Source organism: Nerophis ophidion, linkage group LG05, assembly GCF_033978795.1.
Source record: "Nerophis ophidion isolate RoL-2023_Sa linkage group LG05, RoL_Noph_v1.0, whole genome shotgun sequence".
In the NCBI taxonomy this organism is placed as follows: domain Eukaryota; kingdom Metazoa; phylum Chordata; class Actinopteri; order Syngnathiformes; family Syngnathidae; genus Nerophis; species Nerophis ophidion.
This window is the reverse complement of record NC_084615.1, coordinates 29,339,432-29,350,264: the sequence shown is the minus strand read 5'-3', so window position 1 is coordinate 29,350,264 and position 10,833 is coordinate 29,339,432. Positions and strand designations below refer to the sequence as shown.

General features: G+C 40.5%; 1 protein-coding gene across 1 annotated transcript; it reads right to left on the bottom strand.

The window, feature by feature from the left end:
- Positions 1-1,802: 1,802 nt before the first annotated feature.
- Positions 1,803-9,409, bottom strand: tmed10 (transmembrane p24 trafficking protein 10). The gene is made up of 5 exons (XM_061900454.1): positions 9,183-9,409; positions 5,711-5,831; positions 5,547-5,620; positions 2,954-3,080; positions 1,803-2,871 (listed from the first exon to the last, which is right to left on the bottom strand). Exons 1-5 carry the CDS (start codon positions 9,357-9,359, stop codon positions 2,750-2,752), a joined length of 621 nt encoding a protein of 206 aa, XP_061756438.1. The 5' UTR covers positions 9,360-9,409; the 3' UTR covers positions 1,803-2,749.
- Positions 9,410-10,833: the final 1,424 nt, after the last annotated feature.

Here is a 10,833-nt window from a genome sequence, read left to right as displayed (position 1 = left end):
GGGTCTGGCATCTCTCATCTTCTGCTTCACAATACCCCATAGGTTTTCTATGGGGTTAAGGTCAGGTGAGTTTGCAGGCCAATCAAGAACAGGAATACCATGGTCCTTAAACCGAGTACTGGTAGATTTGGCACTGTGTGCAGGTGCCAAGTCCATCCATCCATCCATCTTCTACCGCTTATTCCCTTTTGGGGTTGCGGGGGGCGCTGGCGCCTATCTCAGCTACAATCGGGCGGAAGGCGGGGTACACCCTGGACAAGTCGCCACCTCATCGCAGGGCCAAAGGTGCCAAGTCATGTTGGAAAAGGAAATCTTCACCTCCATAAAATTGGTCCGCGGCAGGCAGCATAAAGTGTTCTAAAACTTCCTGGTAGACTGCTGCATTGACCCTAGACCTCAGGAAACACAGTGGACCAACACCAGCAGATGACATGGCACCCCAGACCATTACCGATTGTGGAAATTTGACACTGGATTCAGGCAACGTGGATTCTGTGCCTCTCCTGTCTTCCTCCAGACTCTGGGACCTTGATTTCCAAAGGAAATACAAAATGTACTTTCATCTGAAAACATAACTTTGGACCACTCAGCAGCAGTCCAGTCCTTTTTTTCTTGAGCCCAGGCGAGACGCTTTTGACGTTGTCTTTTATTCAAGAGTGGCTTTACACAAGGAATGCAACAGCTGAAGCCCATATCTTGCATACGGTGGTGCGTGGTGGTTCTTGAAGCACTGACTCCAGCTGCAGTCCACTCTTTGTGGATCTCCCCCACATTTTTGAATCGGTGTTTGACAATCCTATCCAGGGCGCGGTTATCCCTCTTGCTTGTACACTTTTTTCTACCACATCTTTGTCTTCCCTTCGCCTCTCTATTAATGTGCTTGGACACAGAGCTCTGGGAACATCCAACCTCTTTGGCAATGACCTTTTATATCTTGCCCTCCTTATTTAAAGTATCAATGGTCATCTTTTGGACAGTTCTCAAGTCAGCAGTCTTCCCCATGATTGTGTGTCATACAGAATCAAAGCGAGAGACTATTTAAAGGCTTTTCCAGGTGTTTTGAGTTAGTTAGCTAATAAGAGTGTGGCACCAGGTGTCTTCAATATCTGACCTTTTCACCATATTCTTATTTTCTGAGATGTTGAATTTAGGGGTTTCATTGGTTGTCAGCTATAATCATCTAATTTTTGGCAAAAAACACTTGAAATGTATCAGTCTGTTTTGAATGATTGTATACATTCTACAAGTTTGACTTTCTAAATGGAATTAATGAAATAAATCAACTTTTTCATGAAATTCTAATAATATGACCAGCACCTGTACTGTATTACACATGGTAATTGGGATCTGATATATATTATATATCAGTATATAATGTATACTGTATATATAATATGTAAATATTACATGTTATATTTTATATTGCTACTACAGTACATTTTGAGTCTACTTTATACCTGCATCATCCTTTCCATCCTTTGTAACCGAGCTACTGTGTGGAACAATTTCCCTTGTGGATCAATAACATTTAAGTCTAAGTAAACCATCATGGTAGAGTTTAAACACTTTTGTATTATTATTAAAATATATATATAGCATACTACTCTTTTTAATTAAAGGGAGACATTTAGGTTGTATGTCGCAAAGTGAAAATTACTTTATCATTCCAATGAAATGCAGTTTTTTGGCATTTCCTTGAATTTTGTGTGCATTATACAAATATAAAATACATCTTAATATATGGTATACATTATTGTATATGCTATATATTTGGTACATAGTTTTGACACAATTCAAATGAATCCATCCAACATTTTATTGAATAAAAGCCCAAAACAAAGTTTACAAAATTTGTCAACAAAATAAAAATTGTGCACAATGCACAAATTCACTGTTAAAAAGACACCCATGACAAATGCCTTAATAATGAACCCCTTTAGAAGCAATCTGTATTTCTTTGCACGTTTCCTCGCTTATTTCCATGTAACCAAACCTCCTAAATTTTCCGAAAGCGACAGAACAACAAAACAACAAATTGGATGGACGATACAACAACTGGGAATAGGTTTTGTCCACCAGTATGGGTTTATCGCAAGTGTGACAGGTTGCATACAAATCTGGTGTTTCAGTGACTTCCTGTCAAGGATATTAACAATGATTTTTGATGAGTGCCTTATTTACTCATGAGTGTTTTGAAAACAAAAACATGCACGAGCTCTTACAAGGGGTCATTTACAGTGTAAAAAAAATAACTAAAGAGTGTCAAGTGGCTAAACAACATGTATGCAAATGGAGCGACTTATTACAGAAATACAGTGGTTGCTTATGTCCTCGAAAAAGTAACCAACCACATGTTCATATAGCCTTCACTTGACGTAAGGGGCACTAAAGACCTGGCAAAGTGTTCAACATGAGGGCAAAATACATTCTCATGGCACATCCATTCCAAAAGGAGCTTGCAAACACTTGCTGGGGAAGCTTCAAGAGAGTGCGAGTAAGTATAAGAATATTTCCCAGGCCACTGCACTTGTCATGTTTCAAAACACCAAACAAACAAGCCGATCTTTAGGTACAGTATGTGTTGTTTCTTTCCTCTACCCAACAGGACAACCAGCTTTGAAAAATAGAATTTGAGCCCGCCTCTAAAACTTCACTTGCCGTCCAAGGTGGATAGATGTGAGGACATGATGGTTGAACCCAAAGCAAAAAAAAAAAAAAAAAAAAAAAAGAGTTAAGAGGACAAGTAGCTCTACTCGATCAGTTTCTTTGCCTTGAAGAAGCGGCGCAGGTAGAAGACCTGCCAGGTGGCCAGCCCGATGAGGCAGCCCATGGAGAAGATGCTGAAGTACAGCACACGTGTGTTGGTGGACTCTGGAAGGGGAGAAACAATGTGTGATGGTTCATATTGTCAACAGCCATGTTTCTTTCAAAGCTGTGCTGACTTATAGCTCACCATTAGTGTCTCTCATCTCCTCTTCTCTTTTCTTCATGTAAGCAAAGTCATTGACGATGGATTCTGACAGATCCTCCAGTCGCCTCAACTCCACTTCCAGAGGCTTCAGCTTCTCCACCTTGGCAATCTAAAGCAAGAAAGACGACACCAACCAATTGCATTTTCGCGTTCACACCAAGAAGAAGTGCAAAACGCAGCGCACCATCAGCACAACCCAAATGTTGTGTGCAGTGTTCCCGAAGTGTATGTAGTATAACTATTGTAGTGTGCTGAAGGAAATATTCCTCACAAAATTAGAGGGCTTTATCAAATGCACTGAAACTTATTACATGCTATTTCCAGTAGGTGTCACTCTCACACTTCGTATGCAGTGACCGCTTCTATGTCAGCTACCGCTCTGTTTATATTGTATATTTTCTGCTGGATCTACTCTCTATTTTATGCTGTAGCTGTTACATATACTGTAATAATGTACATGGAAATTGGGATTTTTTTTAAATATATTGTATATATTATACAACATATAATATAAAATAATCATATCAGTATATATTATATACTGTATATCCATTATTTTTCTTCCGCTTATTCCCTTCGGGGTAACTGGGGGCGCTGGAGCCTACGTCAGCTACAATCGGGCGGTAGGCGGGTGTACGTATATAATATGTAAATATTACACATGTCATATTTTATATTGCTACTATGGTACATTTTTAGTCTACTTTACACCTGAATCATCCTTACCCTTTCCATCCTTTGTAACTGAGCTACTGTGTGGAAAAATTTCCATTGTGGAATATAAAGTTTGTCTAAGTCTATAAGTCTAAGTTAATAGATGAATATGAAAACATGTCTAGGTAATGTAGGTAATGTTAAAAACTAATGTATTGAAAAAGCTGAAAAAGTTGAGAAACACCCGTGTTTAAGTGTCATTGGGGGTATTTTGATGTTCCTAACCGTTTTGAGCCCGAAGCCGCTTAAGTTGCCACAAACCTCTGATGTAATGGAATACTACTGTGCTTTAAGAGGAGTTCACATATTGAAGAAATATTTAAATGTCGGTTTGGCAATTCGTCGTGCTCCGCTAAAGACTGTTAACACCCTTCACAAAACCTGTTCCTCCGCCCTGAACCTTGAAAACTGCGGGAACCGCCAAAGAAATTTAACATGTTTTCGTGGCAGCATGGTTTGAAATGGACTGTGTTCAAAATGCCTTTTGCTGTATAAACAGCAGCAGCCTTTGTGTTTGTACCGCAAGATCCTTGTTAATACTGTGTTAACGGGGAACTGCACTTTTTTTGGGAAATGTTGCCTATTGTTCACAATCATTATGAGAGTCAATAACATAGGTCTGTTTTTTTTTATTCAATTATTGTAAAGATGATAAAAAACGGGAGTCATTGTTGTAGCCTTTAAAGCCTTCCAAAACAACTTCAAAACCCTCCAACGTTTTATATACACACTGCAAGTATAAATAAATATGGATTTTTTTCATTGTGACAGAAAAAAAAAAAATGTACTGCTTGCAATTGCATTTCTATTAAACTTTAACAGTATCCATTGCAACAAATATTACAGTATATTATACTTCTCAAAAAATGTTTTGTCTAAATAAAAATAAATACTTAAATATCTGCTGGACTTATGATTTTACAGCAAACTACCCATCAAATTAATAAAAATGACAATACATTTTATGATGTTCTTTACAGCATATTACTGTAAATTGAAAAAAATTAAAACATTTTTGCTTTAAAATTCTGGCGCATGTTCAGGATTGTATCACCTCTGTTTCAATTTGAGCCAAGAAAAACCCTGTATTTATTATATATATATAAATATAGTAACAGACACAATCATAAAATATTGTAATATTTATTGTTTTTCAATGCCTTTTTTGCTACTGCCAGGAGTGATGGCAAGCACCATCATTTCAATGCGATGTCAACAAATCAACACTCGCACTTTCATAATTGAGATGCATTCACATTTTCTTTTTTTCTCCTTAATTACTTAATTTTTTAAATATTGCTTCTCAAAGTTTTCCTAGGACCAGATGGGCCCCCACAGGCCAGTACTGTGTCTAAATAGGTCTAATTGATTGGTCTTCAGAAAACCATTGATCTCACACTGAATGGGTCACTTGAGCTCCTTGCGCAGTGTATACGCCCACACAAGCTGACTGGAAATCCACAGAAGCATCACGCACACTTGCTGACAGCAACACGTCATGTTGGTGCGGGGGCCCAATTCTCAGCGTTATCATCACCGTGGGTGTACTTATCAAGTGTTGCATGGGAAAGCAACGGTTTGTGGCAAAAATTAAGATGCAACATCAGCATTGTAGCAAAGCGGTATATTTATAGGGGTTACTTTCAAGAAAACCTCCAAATTGTAAAAAAAGTAGATGTGGACAGTTGGATTCCTCACAAATATGTGTGTTAAATGCCAAATGTACCGTGTATGTCAAAATGTGGGGAAGTACTAAACAAGTGTCTACTGTAAATTGTATGTGTGCATTTAATTATGTAGCTCAACCAGTTTAGAGTTTCAAATCCAAACATTTAAATACAATACGGACAAGGATTCTTACCTCTTCATAGTTTTTGGCCTCCACACCATGCTTCATGTCCAGATTGACCAACTGGTCTGGAACCCTCCCAGTTCCTGTTTGCAGCGAAGCAAATATTTTTTATGTTTAACACATAGATATGTTTATTTTACCAATACAGCAAAGTGCGGTTATCCGTCGCTTACCCATGGGGGACTTGCTCTCAAAGCACACCTCAAACATGTCGTAGTCCTCTGTGGTGAAGGCAAACTTGCCTTTGGTTGCATCTTCCTTGGAGTACAGAGTGTGACTTGAGGAGTCTGTGATCTGCAGCATCACAACAAAAGAGAAATACATCATATACAGCGTAAAATTGCAGTGTTGAGTTGCGACATGTGTAAAATAATGTAAGCTTCATTCGTGCTATAACAGAGCAACAGTTATTTTAACATTCAATAAAATGTAAAAGAGATATACTTGTATAGCGCTTTTCTACCTTCAAGGTAATCAAAGCGCTTTGACACTATTTCCACATTCACCCATTCACACACTGATGGCAGGAGTTGCCATGCAAGGCCCTAACCACAACCCATCAGGAGCAAGGGTGAAGTGCCTGGTTTAAGGACATGACGAGGTTGGTAGAAGGCGGGGATTAGTCCAGGAACCCTCAGGTTGCTGGCAAGGCCACTCTCCCAACATGCGTCACGCCGTCCCCTCAATCTATTTAATCTATGTATTTATCAGCCTCTTAGACGCATCCTCACTCATCCATGCAGACTGGACACTGGCTGAGAGTTGGTGGAGTCGGCTCTCTTGGTTGCTTTGTTGGGTCTACTACAATCTCTGGCCATGCTCACCCCACCCCAGAACACGATGGTGTAGAACACTTCAGAGGCCACCAAAGTGTATGTTTTTTTTTTTGGTGTCGTTTTACTTTTCTAGCTGTATATAGAAATGGCTGGTTACATCAGCTCTGCTCTTTTAAGGCCTACGGAAATGAGATGTTCTTATTTAAACGGGGATAGCAGGTCCATTCTATGTGTCATACTTGATCATGTCGCGATATTGCCATATTTTTGCTGAAAGGATTTAGTAGAGAACATTGACGATAAAGTTCGCAACTTTTGGTCGCTAATAAAAAAGCCCTGCCTTTACCGGAAGTAGCAAACGATGACGTCACCCGTGTGAGGGCTCCTCACACCCTCACATTGTTTATAATGGCAGCCTCCAACAAAAAGAGCTATTCGGACCGAGAAAACGACAATTTCCCCATTAATTTGAGCAAGGATGAAAGATTTGTGGCTGAGGATATTGATAGTGAAGGACTAGAAAAAATAAAATAAAATAAAAAGCGACGGCTCCGGGCGGCTGCAATGTGAGCGTTTTAGATGTGATTAGACACATTTACTAGGATAATTCTGGAAGATCCCTTATCTGCTTATTCTTTTAATAGTGTTTTAGTGAGATTGTAAAGACATACCTCGAGGTCGGATGGCTGTGGTGAACATGCCAGTGTCTCAGAGAGAAGCCAAGCTCACAGCTGCCTTTTTTGACAGCTATGGCAGGAGGACAAATAATCCACTGATGTCTCCGGTAAGATATTTATCACAATTTTCCCATCCAAAAACATGCTGGTTGACGTAGAGAAACATGTTCGCTTGACCGCTCTGTGTTAAAGCTTCACAACAAACAAAGAAACACCGGCTTTGTCTCTGTGCTAAAGACAGCTGCAATACACCACTTTCCACCAACAGCATGGTTGTTTATAGTCTCCATTATTAATTGAACAAATTGCAAAATATTCAGCAACACAGATGTCCAAATTACTGTGTAATTGCGCGATGAAAAGAGACGACTATTAGCCGTAACTGGTGCTGAGCTAGTATGTCCCCTCCAACCCGAAACGTCACAAACACACGTCATCATACGCGTCATCATTCCATGACGTTTTCAACAAGAAACTCCGCGGGAAATTTAAAATTGTAATTTAGTAAACTAAAACGGCCGTATTGGCATGTGTTGCAATGTTAATATTTCATCATTGATATATAAACTATCCGACTGCGTGGTCGGTAGTAGTGGGTTTCAGTAGGCCTTTAATGTCCTTTGTGTTCTTTGATGTTTCCCGCTATGACTGAGGGATTTTTCCCCCATTTGGCTTCAGTCCGGGCCCCTGGGCTTAGACTGATTTTTTATTTCTCATTGCCCCCAGTGTTTACCTGTTTTTCACCATTTTTGTAAGGGGCGCCGGAAGTTGGCAGACCCATCAGCGATCCTTGTCTGTCTCCCTGTAATGTATGTCTACTCTTGAATGGGATTGTGCTGACAATCTCTAATTTCTCCTCAGAGATTATTAAAGTATTTCCTATTGTGATGTACATTAAAAAGACTTTAGCTCCTTGGCTAATATGCTAACGTAACCAGCTAGCCATGTTGTAAGCATTTCACCAAGCACTTTGCAAATTTGGACGCGATCTAACAGCAAAACAGTGGATGGCATCAAGGCCTATTTATCCAAACGTGAGGGTTGGGAAACGAAGGTGTTTGGCAAGAGAAGTGTGGATTCAGGCCGGGTGGCCTATTTGAAGTTCCAGGTAACCCTACATTATTATATTTTATAAATAGTAAACCAAGTTGTGGTAGTAGTTTAGTCAGTAGTTCTGTCATGGATATACACTGTATAGTGATGAATCCAATAAACATTTGATTTGACATTAAATTTGCAAAATGCGGTTGCGCATTTTGTGGCCATTGGTATGGCCCTAGTGCAGTGGTTCTTAACCTGGGTTCGATCGAACCCTAAGGGTTCGGCGGAGGTCAAGACACACACGACTCATCGCGTAAATAAAAACTTTATGGATACCCCTAAACAATGTTCCCTCTAATTTTCCATCTGATTTGCAGATGTGTAATTTGTTGTGGTTCATTTTGTGCACCAGTAAAAAAAAAAAAAACAACAACATATAACTTTGTCTTGAATTTGAAAAAAAAAACAAAAAAACTTATTTTTCACTAAAGGGTTTGGTGAATGCGCATATGAAACTGCTGTGGTTCGGTACCTTCAACAATGTTAAGAACCACTGCCCTAGTGTGTGAATGTTGTCTATCTGTGTTAGCCCTGCGATGAGATGGCGATTTGTCCAGGGTATACACCGCCTTCCGCCCGATTGTAACTGAGTTAGGCGCCAGCGCCCCCCGCGACCCTAAAAGGGAATAAGCGGTACAAATGGATGGATGGTATTGTGCTTACAACAGCCAGCAGCTGCCATCAAGAGTGGAGCCTAAGACTGACGTGTAACAGTCTTAGGCTCCACTAACAGTCCAAGCAAGGTTTTTGAGTTGATTTCACACGCTGATAGAAATGTAACCAACTATAAATATGCATATATGCAGAAAAGGAACATTTGTCAAAGTCTGGAATATTCGGTGCTGTGAAGTATAAAGTATTGGTTGGGCCAGTTAGCTACTAGTTATTAGCTTGCTAAACCAGGAAGTCGTAGTGTGGGCCTTGACTTAGCCACAAGCTAGTAGCACTTGGCTAACAGCTGACATTTTCCTAAAGACTTAATGTCACTTTAAGGCCAAAATGACAACTTCTTGTGGTGTTTAGACGAGACTGGAGCTTGTGCGGCCTGGCTGGCCGGGGCTGACTTACACCGAAAGCTCGGAGCGGCTCACCTTCAGGTTGGTTTTGGTGTTCGCCTGCTCGCTTATCTCATACTCCCCCGTGACGAGCACGTCTTTGTGGATCTCCTCCCGTAAACATTTTCTGGAATTGACCGGCAAAAAGAAAGAGATGGAAAAGGCCGACTGAAAGAGAACCGGTAACAGCAGTAGCGTCGCCAGCCGCGCCATTGTTGCTACACTCCGTCGCTGCCCCTCAGCCAACCAGACTGTGCCAAATAGCGAGCTTGACAACGCCTTCCTCCACACGGAATCCCGCTGTCGCTGGCTGCAGCGTCGCTACTGGCCGGGAGTACGAACTGCACACATTTTTGCCACATCACTGTTTTAAAGGCCTACTGAAACCCACTACTACCCACCACGCAGTCTGATAGTTTATACATCAATGATGAAATATTAACATTGCAACACAAGCCAATACGGCCTTTTTAGTTTACTAAATTAGAATTTTAAATTTCCCGGGAGTTTCGTCTTGAAAACGTTGTGTAATGATGACGTGTACGCAAGACGTCACAGGTTTTTAGGAAGTATGAGCGCTGCGCACACACACAGCTAAAAGTTGTCTGCTTTAGCTGCATAATTACACAGTATTTTGGAGATCTGTGTTGCTGAATCTTTTGCAATTTGTTCAATTAATATTGGAGAAGTCAAAGTAGAAAGATGGAGTTGGGAAGCTTTTGCCTTTAGCCACACAAACACACTGTGATTCCTTGTTTAAAATTCCTGGAGGTGAAACATTACTATGGATCAGATCGCGGTCAAGAGAACATGAATCACGACGTAATGTCAACCAGCAGGTTTCGGTGAGAAAATTGTGGTTAAAAAGTCGCTTCTTATCGGAGAAAAGCTGAGCTTGTGCCGTCCATAGCTGCCGTCGACTCCGCTGAGACATTAGCGTCAAGACACCCGTGGAGACACCCTTTTGACTATCAGGTACTGTTAAACTCACTAAAACACTAGCAACACAATAGAAAGATTAGGGATTTCCCAGAATTATCATAGTAAATGTGTCTAAAAACATCGAAATCCGTTCCAATGCAATCCCGTTTTTTTTTTTTCCTTTTTTTTTTTCCTAGTCCGTCGCTAACAATATCCTCAAATACGAATCTTTCATCCTAGCTCAAATTAATGGGGAAATTGACGTTTTCTCGGTCCGAATAGCTCTTTTTGTTGGAGGCTCCCATTAAAAACAATGTGATGATGTGAGGAGCCATCAACATGTGACGTCATCGTCTGCGACTTCCGGTAAAGGCAGGGCTTTTCTCTTAGCACCGAAAGTTGCGAACTTTATCGCGGATGTTCTCTACTAAATCCTTTCAGCAAAAATATGGCAATATCGCGAAATGATCAAGTATGACACATAGAATGGACCTGCTATCCCCGTTTAAATAAAAAAATCTCATTTCAGTAGGCCTTCAAAGGCCTACTGAAACCCACTACTACCGACCACGCAGTCTGATAGTTTATACATCAATGATGAAATATTAACATAGCAACACATGCCAATATGGCCGGTTTAATTTACTAAATAGCAATTTTAAATTTCCCGCGGAGTTTCTTGTTGAAATCGTCGCAGAATGATGACGCGTATGATGACGCGTGTTTGTAACGTCTCGGGTTGTAGCGGACATATTCGCCCAGCACC

Coding starts and splice junctions, on each gene's coding strand:
- tmed10 (XM_061900454.1), bottom strand. CDS start 9,359: ATGGCGCGGCTGGCGACGCTACTGCTGTTACCGGTTCTCTTTCAGTCG. Junction 5,832..9,182: donor ACACCAAAACCAACCTGAAG/GTGAGCCGCTCC, acceptor GTGATGCTGCAG/ATCACAGACTCCTCAAGTCA. Junction 5,621..5,710: donor TGAGAGCAAGTCCCCCATGG/GTAAGCGACGGA, acceptor CGCTGCAAACAG/GAACTGGGAGGGTTCCAGAC.